General features: G+C 48.9%; 1 protein-coding gene across 1 annotated transcript in view; it reads left to right on the plus strand.

Annotated features, from left to right (window-relative positions):
- Positions 1–13,060, plus strand: part of LOC138520681 (natural cytotoxicity triggering receptor 3-like) — a 79,638-nt gene extending 66,578 nt beyond the window's left edge. Inside the window, exon 5 of the mRNA XM_069632953.1 lies at positions 12,135–13,060. Coding sequence (XP_069489054.1) covers positions 12,135–12,332 — 198 coding nt within the window. The 3' untranslated portion in view covers positions 12,333–13,060. The remainder of the gene's footprint in view (positions 1–12,134) is intronic.
- Positions 13,061–17,759: the final 4,699 nt, after the last annotated feature.

The raw sequence follows: 17,759 nt of genomic DNA on the forward strand, positions 1-17,759 counted from the left end.
CCACTAAGGTACGAAAGCACGAAAGCTACCTTAGCTTGATCAGTTGGAAAGGCTGCAGGCCGGTATAAGAAGTGCAACCGGCACTGATTAATAAATACTGCAAACCTCTTTGGGTCACCAGAAAATCGTTCGGGCGGAGCCAGAGGTACATACCCAGGTAGGTTGATCTGCACTGGGTTCGTAGAGGATGTTGAAGGAAGATTTGCCCCTGATGCGGGTAACGGAGTTTGTCCGGCTTGTGACTGTAGCAATTGTCCAGCGAGATCATCTGTTCACTCCTTGGAAATAATCAGTTCCCTTCTTAGAGCATTCGTTTCCTGACGGGCTGCATGCACTTCTGCTCTTAGTTCCAAAAGTAACTGGGCTAGCTGGTCGGTATCCGAGGTTTCCATAGCACCTGGGTGGGAGTTTTGCGATAGGCTTTGCGTTCTGTAACGCTCACCTGATTCCCGCAGAGGCGCCGGTCTTGACTGGGTGAATGCCGTATCTTCAAAGGTGATGTGTAACACACGGTTGGCTCTTTGGGCTGGACCTCTGTGCACTGTATGTCTGACTCGAAGAGTAAGATGTCTGCAGATAGAAAATATGGGATTAATGAACTGGGGTTATTGGGTGCCTCTCTCCTCTTCCCTTTCTCTTCTCCTATAGAACCCCAAAGGTTAACACCCTCACCTTAGGTAAGTGAACGCCGAGCTCTCCATCTGCCTCGGGGCAGGGTGCCGTAACCAGTTTCTTCACTGGATAAGGGTGCAGGCCTCTTGACCTCAGAGGACTGCTGTCCGTCGTTAACTGCACGAACGGTAAGTTCTGGGCACTTCAAATGTCTTAAAAGTCTTTTGTAATGATATCTCTTGTTTTGCAGGGTTCCGGCGATGGCGGATGGCGGGCTGATGAGAGTTGAGGATCGAACCCGCGTGAGGAATAGAAGCGCCTGGAAGCACGTAAGTAAGCGCTTGTAGCCTGCTTCACGATGCACACTAACTGTCCCTTTTATCTTGCAGGTACAAGTTCGGAGCTTTAGAGAAGCTGAAGGGTGCTGGAATACCCACTGGATTCGGCGTGGGAAGGAGTAATGGCACGTGAGTAATAAAGTTGCCCAATGTCTTTAAACGCACCTTTTGTCTTTCAGATGCGGGATGCAGCGCCGAAGACCTCCGGAGCGTGCGAAGAGCCGGTAAGCTTTTGTCTTTCAGATGCCGGAATGCAGTGCGAAGACCTCCGGAGCATGCGAAGAGTAGGTAAGCCTTTGTCTTTCAGGTGCCGGAATGCAGTGCGAAGACCTCCGGAGCATGCGAAGAGTAGATAAGCCTTTGTCTTTCAGATGCCGGAATGCAGCGCGAGGCGTTGGTGAAAGCCGATGGACCAGGTAAGAGATGCGCTGCCACTGAAGACCGTAGTGCTAACCTGTTCTTTCTTTGTCTTTACAGGTGCTGCTGAAGACTGGATTCCAGGATGATAAGCCTTTGTTCCCTTAGGCCCAGGATCAGAAGCTGAAGACACGATGAGCGTTCTGCTGCAGAGAATGCAGAATAACGCAACGCAAGATTCATCCATCGGGTGTGGTTTAAATAGCCTCCTGTAGTGCTTAGGTGTCTCCTTCCACAGCCTCGCCTAGGTAAGAAAAGAGTTCCTGCTTTCCAGAAGAGTTCCAGTGTTCTGAACCTAGGGAGTAGCTCCTGCCCCACCCAACAGGAAAAGTAGTCCCAAACAGAAGAGGATCAGGGGCTCAAATGGCAGGTAAGTAAGCAGCATGGTCTGCTGCAGGTAAGTCCACCCAAGCATTATGAGCCCGGCGCTTCCAGCGCTGGGACTGGGCATCTTTATGAGCCTGGTGCCACTGGCACCAGTACAGGGTCCAAAAGGTCCCAATTGGGACTGGCTGGCACTCGGAACCGGGGTTATGGGTCTGCTTCCAAGGGAGTTGGGCAAGTCCTGATCTTTTGGAAGCAGAGATCATGACAATTTTGCAGCTGCTACCATCAATGGCCAGTTAATACCACTATGGCAGTGCCTGGCAAGTGCCTTTCCCATGCCTACATGAAAGCCCAAACGGTTGGCATTGCCAATGCTTGTTTATGCTTGCAGTGGTGCACTTACCCTCAGTCCTACTTTTTCTTCTTGTTTTTGGAGGACACGCTTGTGACCCGGTCTTCAACCTCGTCCCTTCGTCCCCTTTTTCTTCTTTGCAATGGACCACCCTCCCCACCTGCTGACCTTGCTTCTGTCTCTTCTCTTCTGCTTCTTGTTTGCGGAGGCCATCCCTGTACCCCCCATGCTTGCCACTGCCCCCTACTCTTCTCCTTTTTTCTCTGCCCCCACAATGCCTTTTTCTTCTTGTTTGCAGGGGTCATCCCTGTCCCAGCCCCCTCAATGCCTTTCTCTTCTGCTTTACTAAAAAAAAAAAACACAATTCCAGTTTAAACTGCAGCCGCAGCTCCTGTACAGCTGTGGCATTCAAGCTTTTCTATTCTGAGCACCCCCCTTGAGTAAAAATGTAGTTGCCGCCCCCCCCATGAGAAAAATGCTGTATCTGCTTCCACATAGCTCCTTCCTCCCACCTCTCCATTGCCCCGGCCCACAACAAACTCCCTCCTGCCTTTCCTGCCCGTGAGTCAGTCAGTGGGCCTCATTACGACCCTGGCGGTAAGGGGTTAACGCCAGCGTTAGCTGCGCCGACCCCTTACCGCCAATTACGAGGTCCCCTAGCGCCATGGTGCTTTTAACACCTGCTTTTAGCAGGTGTTAAAATCCATGGCGCTAAGGGACCATGGAGTTAATTAGGCCACCGTAATTTACGGTGGCGTAATTAACGCCTTCCCCACTCCCATTATGCCCTATGGGGCAAAAATGGGAATGGGGAAGGGTAAATGGGGATTGGGGACTTACCGCCCCGCCTAGGTCGGAATGGGGCGGTAAATCCGCCAACCACCATGGCGTAAACGTAGTTTACGCCATGGTGGTAAAGTCACCCCGCCTGGGTCGTAATGAGGCCCAGTGAGTCAGCAACAAAAAGGCACAACTTTAGTATTGTGTTTGCGGAAATTGTCTCAGCAACGCAAATGTTAAATGTTAAATGTTTAAGGTATTTGTACCGCGCAGCGTCACCAACGGATTTGGTCCACAGGCAGGGTGGGTTAGTAGGGTGAAGAGGGAGTAGGATAGTGAGAGAAGTGGTGTCCTGTTGGCAGCTTAAGTTCGGTTTTTACTGTGCGCTGAGCTTGGGTGCGAGTATCGGGTTGATGTCAGCCCTTGTGTGCTGTTGATGTGGCTTATGTGTTGTTGTTTGTTGTTGTGGTGTAGTGCGTGCGGTTTGCTGTACGAGAGGTGGTTGTGTGGGTTTTTGTGTGATTTAAGTATGCAGAAATGTGAGCTTTTTGGTTAGTGGGTTATATGTCTCACAACTAACATTCGCAATTTGGCTCAATCCTTAGATTTGAGAGGCCTGCATATTGGGAGAAAGGCCCAGGTTACACAGGGGAGCAGGCTTCACCATACAATAGACAAAGATGTAGGCCACACGTAGACCCGAGAGTCCGGCATGGTGGGAAAGAGGCCCAGGTCCCACAATACACTGCGTTTCACCATATAATAGATGAAGATGGAGGCTACCCTCAGACCAGAGAGTCCTGCACAGTGAGAGAAAGGCCTAGGTTTCACAATACATTACGTTTCACCATATAGTAGACGAAGATGGAGGCTACACCTAGATTTGAGAGTACGGCACAGTGGGAGAGAGGCCTAGGTTTCACAATACATTACGTTTCACCATATAATAGACGAAGATGGAGGCTACACCTAGATTTGAGAGTACGGCACAGTGGGAGAGAGGCCTAGGTTTCACAATACATTACGTTTCACCATATAATAGACGAAGATGGAGGCTACACCTAGATTTGAGAGTACGGCACAGTGGGAGAGAGGCCTAGGTTTCACAATACATTACGTTTCACCATATAATAGACGAAGAGGGAGGCTACACCTAGATTTGAGAGTCCTGCATAGTGGGAAAAAGGCCTAGGTTCCACAATACAGGTGGTTTCCATAATGTGATTCAGTAGGTTTCAGTACTATAACAGACATGGATGGTTTGCTACACTTAGATTTGACAGTACTAAATAGTGGGAGATTGCTAATATTGAGAATTCCCTAAGAGAGCGATGCAGGTCAACATTCACAGCTCTATCTTAATAACCACAGTTCCACCCCAATGTGGCACTATCTAGATGTGGCTGAGACAAAATAACAGTTCCCCAAGAGTGCGACGCAGGCCATGTAATTTGAACAATGTAACAGATCACGTTGATTGTATGTTTTCTAAAGGTAATCCCCCACTCACAAAGGAGGTCTTGCATAAGGGAAGGGCTTCACACTGTGGCTTTGCACACCCTGTGGCGAAAAGGCCATGTGTTTACAGCAGTGTATGCTGACAGCACCTTTGCCATGATATTAGTGCTGTGCTTCCAGCATCTGATCAGTAAAATATACACTGTGCAGCTGGTTTCACTTATCATACTGTCTAAACTAGGAGGTACTAGGCAGAGGCAGCGATCACAAGGGCAATGCTGCATTTCAAAATGTATTTCTAAACAATGCCTAGCCTATTAAAATGTCGGTTAGGCTCTGAGGGGCCAAGCACTGAGGGGTCAGGCTCTGAGGGGTCAGGCTCTGAGGGGTCAGGCTCTGAGGGTTTAGGCTCTGAGGGGTCAGGCTCTGAGGGGTTACTCTCTGAGGGTTTAGGCTCTGAGGGGTCAGGCTCTGAGGGGTCAGGCTCTGAGGGGTTAGGCAATGAGGCGTCAGGCTCTGAGGGGTTAGGCTCTGAGGGGTCAGTCTCTGAGGGGTCAGTCTCTGAGGGGTTAGGCTCTGAGGGGTTAGGCTCTGAGAGGTCACTCTCTGAGGGTTTAGGATCTGAGGAGTTAGGCTCTGAGGGGTCACTCTCTGAGGCTTTAGGCTCTGAGGGGTCAGGCTCTGAGGGGTCAGTCTCTGAGGGGTTAGGCTCTGAGGGGTTAGGCTCTGAGAGGTCACTCTCTGAAGGTTTAGTATCTGAGGAGTTAGGCTCTGAGGGGTCACTCTCTGAGGCTTCAGGCTCTGAGGGGTCAGGCTCTGAGTGGTTGCTCTCTGAGGGTTTAGGCTCTGAGGGGTTAGGCTCTGTGGGGTCACTCTCTGAGCGTTTAGACTCTGAGGGGTTAGGCTCTGAGGGGTCACTCTCTGAGGCTTCAGGCTCTGAGGGGTCAGGCTCTGAGGGGTTAGGCTCTGAGCGGTTACTCTCTGAGGGTTTAGGCTCTGAGGGGTTAGGCTCTGAAGGGTCACTCTCTGAGGCTTCAGGCTCCGAGGGGTAAGGCTCTGAGGGGGCAGGCTCTGAGGGTTTAGGCTCTGAGGGGTCACTCTCTGAGGGTTTAGGCTCTGAGGGGTCAGGCTCTGAGGGGTTACTCTCTGAGGGTTTAGGCTCTGAGGTGCCACTCTCTGAGTGTTTAGGCTCTGAGGGGTTAGGCTCTGAGGTTTCTGCAATTTTCGTCACAGTTTTAAAATCACACAAAAAGCAGGTCGTGATACTTTTTATTGGAGTAACTGGAAATGTTATGCAGACAAGAAGCGGCGCATTCACTTTCCCATAGAAATCGTCATCAAGCAGCACTGCTCTACCCTATATAGGTCAGGCTGTGGCCTGCCCGGTATTGAAAGCTGGGGTAGTCGGGGGGGGGGGGGGCTTAGGCAGGTGATGCTGTGGCAGTAGGAGCTTAGCGGGCAGACAGAGTGACTGCGTGTTTACAGGAGACAGCAGTGTGATAGGTGTGTATGCTTTACTCACCTTCATTATTACAGGAGGTAGAGCTGTGATAGGTCTGTGTGCTTTGCTCACCTGCAGGATTAGTGGAAGCAGTGGTGTGATAGGTGTGTGTGCTTTACTCACCTTCATTATAGGTGGAGGCAGTGCTGTGATAGGTGGGTGTGCTTTACTCACCTGCTTTATTATAGGAGGTAGAGCTGTGATAGGTGTGTGTGCTTTGCTCACCTGCAGGATTAGTGGAAGCAGTGGTGTGATAGGTGTGTGTGCTTTACTCACCTGCATGATTAGCAGAGGTAAAGCTATGATAGGTGTGTTTAGAGGAGGTAGCGGTGTGATAGGTATGTGTGCTTTATTCACCTGCATGGTTGGAGGAGGCAGCTATGTGATAGAAGTGTGTGCATTACTTGTCTGCATGTTTAGAGGAGACAGAGCTGTAATAGGTCTGTGTGACAGAGAAATGTGGGTGGATTTTCAGAGAAATGTGGGTGGATGGATGGGCGGGTGGGCAGAGAAATGTGGGTGGATGGGTGGGTGGACAGAGAAATGTGGGTGTCCAGAGAAATGTGGGTGAGTGGGTGGACAGAGAAATGTGGGTGGATGGATGGGCGGTGGGCAGAGAAATGTGGGTGGGTGGGTGGGCAGAGAAATGTGGGTGGATGGGTGGGTGGATGGATGGGTGGGTGGACAGAGACATGTGTGTGGATGGGTGGGTGGATGGATGGGTGGGTGGGCAGAGAAATGTGTGTGGATGGGTGGGTGGATGGATGGGCGGGTGGGCAGAGAAATGTGTGTGGATGGGTGGGTGGATGGATGGGCGGGTGGTTAGAGAAATGTGGGTGGATGGGTGGGTGGACAGAGAAATGTGGGTGGATGGATGGGCGGGTGGGCAGAGAAATGTGGGTGAATGGGTGGGTGGACAGAGAAATGTGGGTGGATGGATGGGCGTGTGGGCAGAGACATGTGTGTGGATGGGTGGGTGGATGGATGGGCGGGTGGGCAGAGAAATGTGGGTGAGTGGGTGGACAGAGAAATGTGGGTGGATGGATGGGCGGTGGGCAGAGAAATGTGGGTGGGTGGGCAGAGAAATGTGGGTGGATGGGTGGGTGGATGGATGGGTGGGTGGACAGAGAAATGTGTGTGGATGGGTGGGTGGGCAGAGAAATGTGTGTGGATGGGTGGGTGGATGGATGGGCGGGTGGGCAGAGAAATGTGTGTGGATGGATGGGTGGGTGGGTAGAGAAATGTGTGTGGATGGGTGGGTGGATGGATAGGTGGGTGGACAGAGAAATGTGTGTGGGTGGGTGGGTGGATGGATGGGCGGGTGGGCAGAGAAATGTGTGTGGATGGGTGGGTGGATGGATGGGCGGGTGGGCAGAGAAATGTGTGTGGATGGGTGGGTGGATGGATGGGCGGGATTTTAGAGAAATGTGTGTGGATGGGTGGATGGATAGGTGGGTGGGCAGAGAAATGTGTGTGGATGGGTGGGTGGATGGATAGGTGGGTGGGCAGAGAAATGTGTGTGGATGGGTGGGTGGATGGATAGGTGGGTGCGCAGAGAAATGTGTGTGGATGGGTGGGTGGATGGATAGGTGGGTGGGCAGAGAAATGTGTGTGGATGGGTGGGTGGATGGACAGAGAAATGTGGGTGGATGGATGGGCGGGTGGGCAGAGAAATGTGGGTGGATGGATGGGCGGGTGGGCAGAGAAATGTGGGTGGATGGGTCGGTGGCTGGACAGAGAAATGTGGGTGGATGGATGGGCGGATGGGCAGAGAAATGTGTGTGGATGGGTGGGTGGACAAAGAAATGTGGGTGGATGGATGGGCGGGTGGGCAGAGACATGTGGGTGAGTGGGTGGACAGAGACATGTGGGTGGATGGGTGGGTGGATGGATGGGCGGGTGGGCAGAGAAATGTGGGTGGATGGGTGGGTGGCTGGACAAAGAAATGTGGGTGGATCGATGGGCGGGTGGGCAGAGACATGCGGGTGGGTGGGTGGACAGAGAAATGTGGGTGGATGGATGGGCGGGTGGGCAGAGAAATGTGGGTGGATGGATAGGTGGGCGGATGGATAGGTGGGTGGACAGAGAAATGTGTGTGGATGGGTGGGTGGATGGATGGGCGGGTGGGCAGAGAAATGTGGGTGGATGGATAGGTGGGCGGATGGATGGGCGGGTGGGCAGAGAAATGTGGGTGGATGGATGGGCGGGTGGGCAGAGAAATGTGGGTGGGTGGATGGATAGGTGGGTGGGCAGAGAAATGTGTGTGTATGGGTGGGTGGATGGATAGGTGGGTGGGCAGAGAAATGTGGGTGGATGGATGGGTGGTGGACAGAAATAGGTGGGTGGGTGGATGGGTGGGTGGATGGATAGGTGGGTGGATGGGTAGACATGGGAACGTATATGTAAATATGATACTCTGAGTCCTAGTGAGTATATTGCGTATGTTGTTGCATTACACAATAAAATTTACAATAAAAGTACATTTACGCTCAACACCACAAGTGCAGAATAAAACTTTCCAAATAAATAAGCAGCAGCTACTGCTGACTCATCTCTTCCAGGTCTTTCCATTCTGCCCCCCCCCCCCACTCCTCCTTCTCATGTATCTGCTCCTGTCTTGGTCCTATTTTTATTTCATCGTTATCCCTGTTTACCCTTCGGATCTTCATCTTCTATTCTTTGCGATTCTTCCTTCTCTTCTTTCACCTACTTCCCCTGGCCCCGAAGCTCTGACATACGTTCGTTGAGATCTTTAATATTCCTCTGTTTGTTTCCTCTTGCATTTGGTCTCTCCCTACGCATTCTTTGTTTTCTGTCCTCTCTGCTGATGACGCGGCTTCTGCATTGTCTTCGTCCCTTCCTTCTTCTGGTGATTCTCTTTACCCCACTACTTCTTTTGCCCTGCTTGATAAACCATCTCAACCATGGCTTACCCCCACCTTTGCTCTATGCGACGATGCGAGTGTAGCACCTTTTCTGACGCAGATCAGCTGTCCTTCACCTCCTATCACACACTATATGATGAAGTTCTTCTTACAGCTAAACGCTCATACTTTTGTGATCTTTTGCAGTCTCAATCTACTCATACCAGGGGCCTCATTACGAGAAGTGCGGAATGGGTTTAACGGCGCCGCTAATGGTGCCGGCGCCGTTAAACCCACTCCGCACTATTACGAGGTCCCCCCGCAGGACCCGCTCTGGACGTATGGTTTTTCCAGACGTCCTTTGCGGGTCCCGTGAGGGGACCAGGGAGCTAACAATGGGCCTGTTCGTAATGGGCCCGTTGTTAGCTCCCTCCACATTCCCATTGAGCCCTATGAGGGCTCGAATGGGAATGAGGAAGGACCTGGCCCGGGTTCCCTGAAGGAGGAAATACCGGGCCCTCCATACTCGGACTGGCCCGGAACCAGGACCCGGACCTGATTTTGGAGGCAGCCATACCCTTATTAAGGGCATGGCTACCTCTAAAGTCGTAATGAGGCCCTGGGCGTCTGTTTCAATCGCTTTCTCGTCTTCTTCCATCTCCCCCCCTCTCCTGATTATTCACTTAACTCCATTCTAACTACCTCTGATTTTTCTTAGTATTTTTCTTCAATGGTGGGCACTCTTCGAGTGGCCGTCGTCCCTTCCTCTACTGTCTGCTTTTCTTCCCCAATCTCCTTGTCTGCCTCAGATATCACATCCCTAATTCTGAGACTTCTTCCTTACTTGCTCATTCCCACCCTACTGCATCTCCTTCTGATACGATTCCTTCTTTTCTTATTCCTAAGGACTATCCCTCGCCAGTTTCCTATCTTACTGCTCTCTTTAATATTTCTCTTCTTACTTCAATATTTCCTTCCTCATTTAAACACACTTCTATTCTTTCCGTTCCAAATAAGTCTTCCCTTGACCCCTCTATTCCCGCTAATTCTTTAACCATTTATCTTTCCTCTCTTGTCTCGTTTTATTCTTTTCATTCTTCTGCACGTGTTCTTAGTTCTCAGTCTCAATTTCTATTATCAGTTCCTCGCTCCCCCCCCCCGTGCCCAATCACGATTTCACTCTTTTACTTTGCTAGCTCCTTCTCACTGGAATGCTCTTCCCGTATCTCTTCGTTCTATTGCCTCTTACTCTCTATTTCGTTCTACTCTTAAGACCTATCTTCTTCACAACCATGAAGACCTTTTTGTAGTTTTTAATCCTCCATTTTATTGTACTCTAAAGTGTGTCCGCTGTTCAGTGCTTTGGTGTAAAGCGCTATATAAGTCACAAATAAATACAAAGACAAATGCAAAGGTCAGGGGCAGCAGGGTCTGATAGCACACGAGTAGAGTGCTCGCTTTGACATCTGACGCCAGTTTAGGTACCCTGTGCAAATTCAGTCTCGGGAGGATAGCTCAGGGGAAACATGCTCGCCTGCAAAGCAAGGCGACACGTAGCCACACAGGTTCAATCTCTGGGCCTGTGCTTAGAAAGCTCTGGGTATTAAGCGCGTTATAAATAACCTATCATATCTTATCCCCCTCCTCTACCCCCGCCTTTCGCTAAGGGGGGGTCCACCCCAACTAACCCCCCTGCTCTTCCTGGCCCCTAGCCCCCGCACTCCAAGGCCCTCCCCCCAGGTTTCTTTTTGATCTCCTTAAACTGCCAATCCCAAAGGGCCCCCTTCTCTTGAGCCCCCCTATCTCCCAGGGGCCCCCCCTTCCCCTCAGTTACCAACGTACTTGCCGGAGCCCCGTTTACAGTGCAAACTTTCAATTCACCCCCCCCCCTTGCTGACTTCATTGATGCTTTGCAATTTTCAGTTTCCAACGATGCACTTCCCATATCCCCCACCCACAGGTTCACTGGCTTCCTGTCAAACAGAGAATCATCTTTAAAATCCTCTCCATCACTCACAAATGCCTCCATGATCTGGCACCCCCCTACCTCGCCCAGCGCATCGCCTTCCCCACTTCCACAAAGCCATCTAGGCTAGCCTACAACAACTTGATCACCAAGCCCAAAACCTGCAGAGTGCGTGCAGGGGGCTCCAGCTTCCCAGCCATCGCTGCCACCCACTGGAACGCACTACCTTCACACATTAGGGTAATCGACTCTCACCTAGCCTTCCGCAAGGCCATCAAAACCAGCCTGTTTGTCTGAAATGTCAGGCGCCGTATGCCCATCTGTACTCTGTAACCTAGCACATATGATGTAACCAAGTAACCGCATGTCCTAATGTACTCATGCCTACGTACACTTTCATGTAAACAGCGCCTCAATGCCTTGGGGCTGTAGTGCGCTTTACAAATGTAAAAATAAAATAAATAAATAAATAAATGTACAGGATGACTGGGCTAACTCGTGGAAAAACATGTGGGCTTGCCAGTTATAATATGGGCTCCACATTGTGCAAATGGATGGCCCCCCCAAAGTATCCAGACTGAACATAAGCATTGGTTTATCTCACTGATGAGGGTGTGGGCTTCCCCATGGTTCCCAAATGACTTAAGACAACTGGTTTTCGCTAGTGCATAACATGGAGGATGGAGGGACCGACACCAATGCTGGAATTGTCCTTTTCACAGACAGCAGTTTTCGGTTGAGGAATGGTACCAAAGTTTGTTCCGATGTAGTAGTTATAATAGAAGGATGAGGGTAGCCATCTTGAAGCTGCGTAGGAAATTAGCGAAAGGCACTTCTTTTGTGGAAGTAGCAATATGCTCAGAAACCCTGCACACGTCAATTATCGTTTGGATCACAACATGTCACAGAGTGTCAATGTCAGCACAAGAGGTTCCATTCGTCTTGTTTCCTTATTGTTTCAACAAAAAAAATCAGTATAATATCGTCCAGCTGTGCCTCTCACCTGTTCAGAGATCCTGCTTGCGTGCTTGGTGGGTCCACTTATCGCATGTGCAGGTTCTAAGGGCTACACTGTCATGGAAGGTCTGCCAGACACTAACTCCATGCGGACGCCAACTCCTGCGCCCTTTCCCCCGCAGACTTCACCCTGCAGGGGGAGGCTGGGAGGAAAATAGAGGAAGGGGCGTGGCTCCAACAGAGGTGCCTGGATGGCTTCCTGGCTCCTGGGTTTAAGGCTGGTATTTGTGTGGTAACTCTTGCGCCCCCCCCCCGCCCCCCTCCGCGGCTTCAGCCTGCAGGGGAGGCCGGGAGGAAAATAGAGGAGGGGGCGAGGCCTCCAACTGAGTTGCCTGGATGGCTTCCTGGCTCCTGGGCTTGAGGCTGGTATTAGCACGTCACCTCCCACTCCCCTTTCCCACACGGGCTATACCAGTACACACGCCCTAAGACTGAGGTCTAGGCCAATGGAAAGCGTTGCTCTCAGGCAGTGTTAAACAGTTCTGTTTTGTTTTTGTGACAGGGGGCGCACCTGGACCAGATACAATATGCAACGCTCAGCATTAAAGAAGGGAAGAGGGAACCCTGGTCTCACAACAAACCAGACCGGGTGGTCTACTCCAAGATACGAACCAGCGCTAAGCCGGGGGATTCCGGCAGCCCCTCAGAGAATCCAGACACTATCCTGGACCCCAGAGTTAGCATTGTTGGCAATGTGTAGGCAGCCCATTGTCGCTGTGAGACATTGGTAAAGGAGGGCAAGAGACCACTTACTGCCTAGAACAAGCACTGCAGCCCCGTGCAACATCTGCCATGTCCAGTTCCCTTATGAATTCTGCTATTGACGTGAAACTTAGTGATGGCTGCTCAGGAAAGGATTCACTTTGAAGGCAGAAATGGTCTTGTTTCTACAAAGCGCATGATTCAAGTTTGCTCACCTTTGCCATTAATGTTTTTGCATGGCGCGACTAAATTGTCCCTTTGGTGTAAAACCACGTTGCTACCAGACTCAGACTTGCTTGTTTCCTCAGGATGACACCAAATTTTCCACTTCCTGTCTCTCTGGTACCCCTCAGAATATGCCTCTACCCACACTTAGACCTGATGCTGCCTTAGTCCTTAACTCAGTAGCTTCTGTGTTATTTAAAGTGTCAAAGGTCCCCTTAAGAGTGTGATGGGGTTGGTGATAAAATGTGCTATTTTATGCATCTGCTTTAAAACTCCCAAATCATGGTGTGCAGGACCAGTATGGGATATGCATAGAAATGCAAGTGGATGTGCAGTGGCTCGTGCCGCTGATGTTCAGTGCAAAGGAAAAAGTGCAAATCCCTGTCATGCATTGTGCATTCCCCCATGCACCTGTTCCAAACTGTCACAGGGGAATGTGTCTGATTGCTGTGCATTTCAAAACGCAGCCTGCATCTGAATTTGGGATAGAAATTAAATGTGCAGAAACACCCCCTTATTTGCATAGATGTGCAAAGGGTGCGTGGAAGGGTATCGGAATTTGCGCATCTCGCGCTTTTCATATCACTTACATAAAAAGTTACTTTTTAGAATTGGCCCCAAAATTGATAGTTAAGGGAGAGGGTAAAGGTCTTTCTTCTCAAAATGAAGGAGTTCACATCGCCATGGAATGCCGCAGGCATGCAAAGATTTTGTATGCTGCAATTTCTAAATACCCAAGCAAAGACAGAAGATTAAATAATCCCAAAGTTGTTTGTACTTTGACGAAGAGGAGGGTCAATGTGTTTGACTTGATGGAAAATACTATTCTTTTATACTAAGTGTTTATCAATGCGTTTTACTGTCTTACCTGCTATATTACGCATGCGGCTTAGATTCATTGATGAGTTGACTAGTTTAATTATGCATGACTTGTCAAGCTCCCCCGCCCCCGGGGAGCCCTCATTGTAAACCCTATGCTGAAAAGATGCGCGTTCCCCGCATGCATTAAAGCAGAGGGGCAGGGGGCCAATTCTTGCCATCTTACATCTTCTCTCACCCAAAAGTGTTTTAGGCAAAGCCAAGACAAAGGTGAAGATAGAGAGGCCCACCTTTCAAAGCACCCTCACCCAGACGGGTGTGAGCAAGATGCTGTGGTGGAGCCCCAAGTTTGGGTATGCAAATGGGCAACTGTTTCTTTGTTTTTTGAGTGGGGTACATTTAGCCTCTTTTTATGAACCCTAAAATAGGCTCTGGCATCAAGCAAACATTGCTAGATGATTCCCTCCTCAGCTAATGGCATATTTTGTGTGTGTGTGTGTATATATATATATATATATATATATATATATATATATATATATATATATATATATATATATATATATATATATATATATATATATATATATATATATATATATATATATATACACACACATTCAGTGAAATAACTTTGTTAATGAAACTTTATTGTTGAATTTCCCTAATTAAAACCTGTGACATTCAGTGAAAAATACTTTGTTTAACGGTTGTTATGGTTAAGTTGCTCTAATAAAAATCCTTGAAATTCTGTAAACAAAACCTTGTTAAAGGGATTGTATGATTGATGCGTGACATAAGCTACGCACCCACCCTGCATTGCTAAGACGAAACCCAAGGACGTCACAGATGAAACCCCAAAGAATAGATGCAAAGGGATGGGCTAAGCTTGCCTGTAGCAATTCTTTAAAAACATGGCAGTGGCACGTTTGAAAAGCTGTTCTTACCATTCTGTTGCTGCATTCAGAGACAGGCGGGTTGGAATGTTCTCTTTTTGGTATGTTCAGGTCATCCTGTTTATCATTTGCAAATATTGAAATAGTTAGTTTGGAACTTAAATAATGTCAATAGATGCAAAACGCTTCTTGTATATTAGAGAAATGGTGAACATTTTATTAGAATTTAAAGTGGGTACGTTTTTAAAAAATAAAAATTCAGTTAATAGTATAGTTTAAAGCATCTTCTTGTAGTAATCGTAGGGTGCAGTAGATATGTGCAAAATGTACATTTATTTTTTGCACTGCGTAATGTTAATTGTGCTATCTGCAAATGGAGTTCAAAGTGCAAGTACCATACGTGGTAGCACAGTTCAACATGTATGGGATAAAGTACTCACCCATGTGTTATAAGACTATTCCAAATCACTGAGGAGTTCCATGACCAAAGAGACCCTTTTGACATTCATTAAGGGAGATTACATGGCCACACACTCTCCTCCCCTTTAATGCCTACCCTCGTGCTAAAGGTAATGTAAGAATTCTTCCACTTGCTCGCACACATAATCAATGTGGTATCCGTTTGGATTTTTAAAAAGCTATTAGCAGTGAAAGAGGACTGTCAAAATCTTGTGGACATATGTTTCAGTCCACAGATATCATGAGGGCCAATCAGGCGTTCTGTCTGTGGAGGGGGAGATGGAGTTGAAAAGCAAATAAAGCGAGTGCTTCATTTTATTCTGTGCATTGCTAAAGCATAGACCGGAAGTAGAGGAGTGTGTGGGTGACTGGAGATTGGTAATTTCATTGGTTGGACATGTATGTAAAGCAGCTTGGTACCTCACATGACCTTGCCTATAATGACTTAATGGTGCTGTGGTATGTAATTTGTGGTATGAAGTGGAATCAAGTGTTAGCAATTCAGAGACGTTCATAGTCTGCGCAGGCAGAGTAGGTGCGCAACATACATTTAACAGTTGAGAGAGACACAGCAAAAAGGCCTGACGGCGGTTCTGCAGATGCACCAGTGCAAAAGGGGAGAAGAAGACAGGGGACAACGGACAGACAATCTTCGGGCACGTTGCATTTGGATCGCGCAAGTGCAACGTGAAATGTATATGAACAGAAAATATTGCACCAAGAGCAGCAGGGAAGAGGGCCAAGGATATCAAAACCCACAAACATCTTCCTAAAGTTAGAAAGCAAAGCTCAGAACAAGGAGAAGGGTGCAAGGCCTGACCCGTGCTACACCAAAGGCCTTCTTGTCAAACATTCACAAACACCAATCAGTGCATCATGGCTTCCATAAACAAATGAACCCAACACCAAAGAACGTCACTCATGTGCTCTTAATGACTGCCAGGTAACACAGAGTCCATTGATTCACAACATGCAAAGCCACCAAACAGTGCCTCATCATTCCCAAAGAAGAGTAGACTCTGCCCCGGGGCATCCTTTTCACATGTTCATCCACAGCACACATGGCATGAACAGGGCCAGGGAACAGAGGGCCCCAGGACCACTTTCCCAGCTCCCACGGCATCAGCAGGGCCAGGGGAGAGTGTTCTACAAGTCCCCAAACATTCAGACGTCTTCCAACACCATATGACAAACAGAGCCTTGTTTTGTCCTTTACTGCACATGTTCTACCCCATCCTCACCACTGCTCAAGGTTGTTTCATATGTACGACAAGGGTAATGTTGATGGCTGATACTTAAGATAAATTACAAGTTGTGTTTTGCACAGGCCCGAGTGTTTGGGTGCCCTCGAACAACATTGCAAGTTCACAAACATTTTGCTGTGCACGAAGATTAGAAAACAAACAACGCCCTTTTTGTGTCCTTTACAACATCCATTCTACCCCATCCTCGCCACCCCTCACCTCACATAAAATGTGCTCTTCCTATGGTGAGTCAAACGTAAACATAACTATGGGGGCACTATCACTGATACCTTTATTTATTTATTTATTTATTTATTTGCAAGCTTTCCTGATCTTGAGGCCAGTTCCTCAGGTGGAGGTGAATGAAGCATTAAAAACACATCACCACTTAATTCGTTTCTTCTGCAATTCCTTATCTGTGCCTGTCTGTCTACCTGTTTTGTAGCTTCTTCAGAGAGAAATGCATTTCAGATGTTAAATCCCCCACACATTGCAGTCTTCAAGGTTTGAATAGCACATAGTGCTAAGCGGACCAGTGCTAAGGGGAACACACACTCCCTGTTAGAGTGCTCGCAGGAAGGCAGGAAGAGCTGGGATAGTGTCAGTCATTGTAGATGCAGGCCTGCTGGAGGCCGGTGTATGTGAGGCCAGTCCCTTTGCAAGATCAGTGATGCACAATCATCCAGATATCAGGCTTGTGCCTCTAGAAGGCCGGTAGGGAAGGGGCACGTGCAGCAACGTTAGTCCTCTGACTCGCAGATTCTGGCGTGGCCGGGGTGGAGTCAAATACCATATCAAGATTGCTTTTCTCCATACCTGATGAGTAAATGGCGGAGTCTCACACGGCACAGGGGTGCTCACCGGTTTCTGGGAAGCTTCTGGGACTGGGGGTTTTAAGAGGCTGATATGGCTGGATTGGAGTGAGTCTGGCAACAAGCTATTGCCTCAAAGAGGCTTGTGAGGCTGGTGCAGCGTCTGTCAGATGCCAGTGAAGGGCCTTAGAAAAATGGATAAAATGGATAAAAAAATTCAGATCTACACTCCATTCCTGCGGGTGGAATGGTGGTGACCCCTGCATTCCTGCGGGTGGAATGGTGGTGACCCCTGCATTCCTGCGGGTGGAATGGTGGTGACCCCTGCATTCCTGCGGGTGGAATGGTGGTGACCCCTGCATTCCTGCGGGTGGAAAGAGTGAGAGTCTGTTAGAGAGAATAGTGACTTATGAAACAGCAATGTCTGCTTAAGTTCTGTCTCAGTGTATTGAAAGTCTGAATGCATTTGAATTCATAGCTCTTCCAGGCTTTGTCAGTCCTTTTAATCACCATTGAGAACAGACATTTTACGATCAATGAGGCTATGCATTGGTTCCACAAGATGTTCCCCAGCCTGGCTGTTCTCTGTGTGTCCATTGATTATTTATGTCCTTATGTAGCTGTTGGACATTATAGCCCCCCAGGGGCATTTCATGCACATACACAAGGACACAATCTTGTTGGATGCACACGCAAAACTACCCATAATTGTGTAGCTGTCAAATATCCCTGCAGTGGTAGGTGGTGTGGCTCTCCCTGCTCAGACGTAAGAGAAGGGGGCCCTGGAGCCTGCGGCATAAAACCCCCCTTGCTCAAGGGCAACATTGTAGGACCCCTTGCCAGCCACCTGCTCCTTCAGCCCCCTCCAACTCTCTTCTCCTCACACATTGAATCCTATCAGACCTACTATCAAAATGACTCACTCTCGTAGGTCAATATACCTGTCAATCTACTTGCACCCTCCCAGGTT

The sequence above is a fragment of the Ambystoma mexicanum genome, chromosome 13 (genome assembly GCF_040938575.1).
Source record: "Ambystoma mexicanum isolate Mex_15411 chromosome 13, UKY_AmexF1_1, whole genome shotgun sequence".
NCBI classification, from domain to species: Eukaryota; Metazoa; Chordata; class Amphibia; order Caudata; family Ambystomatidae; genus Ambystoma; species Ambystoma mexicanum.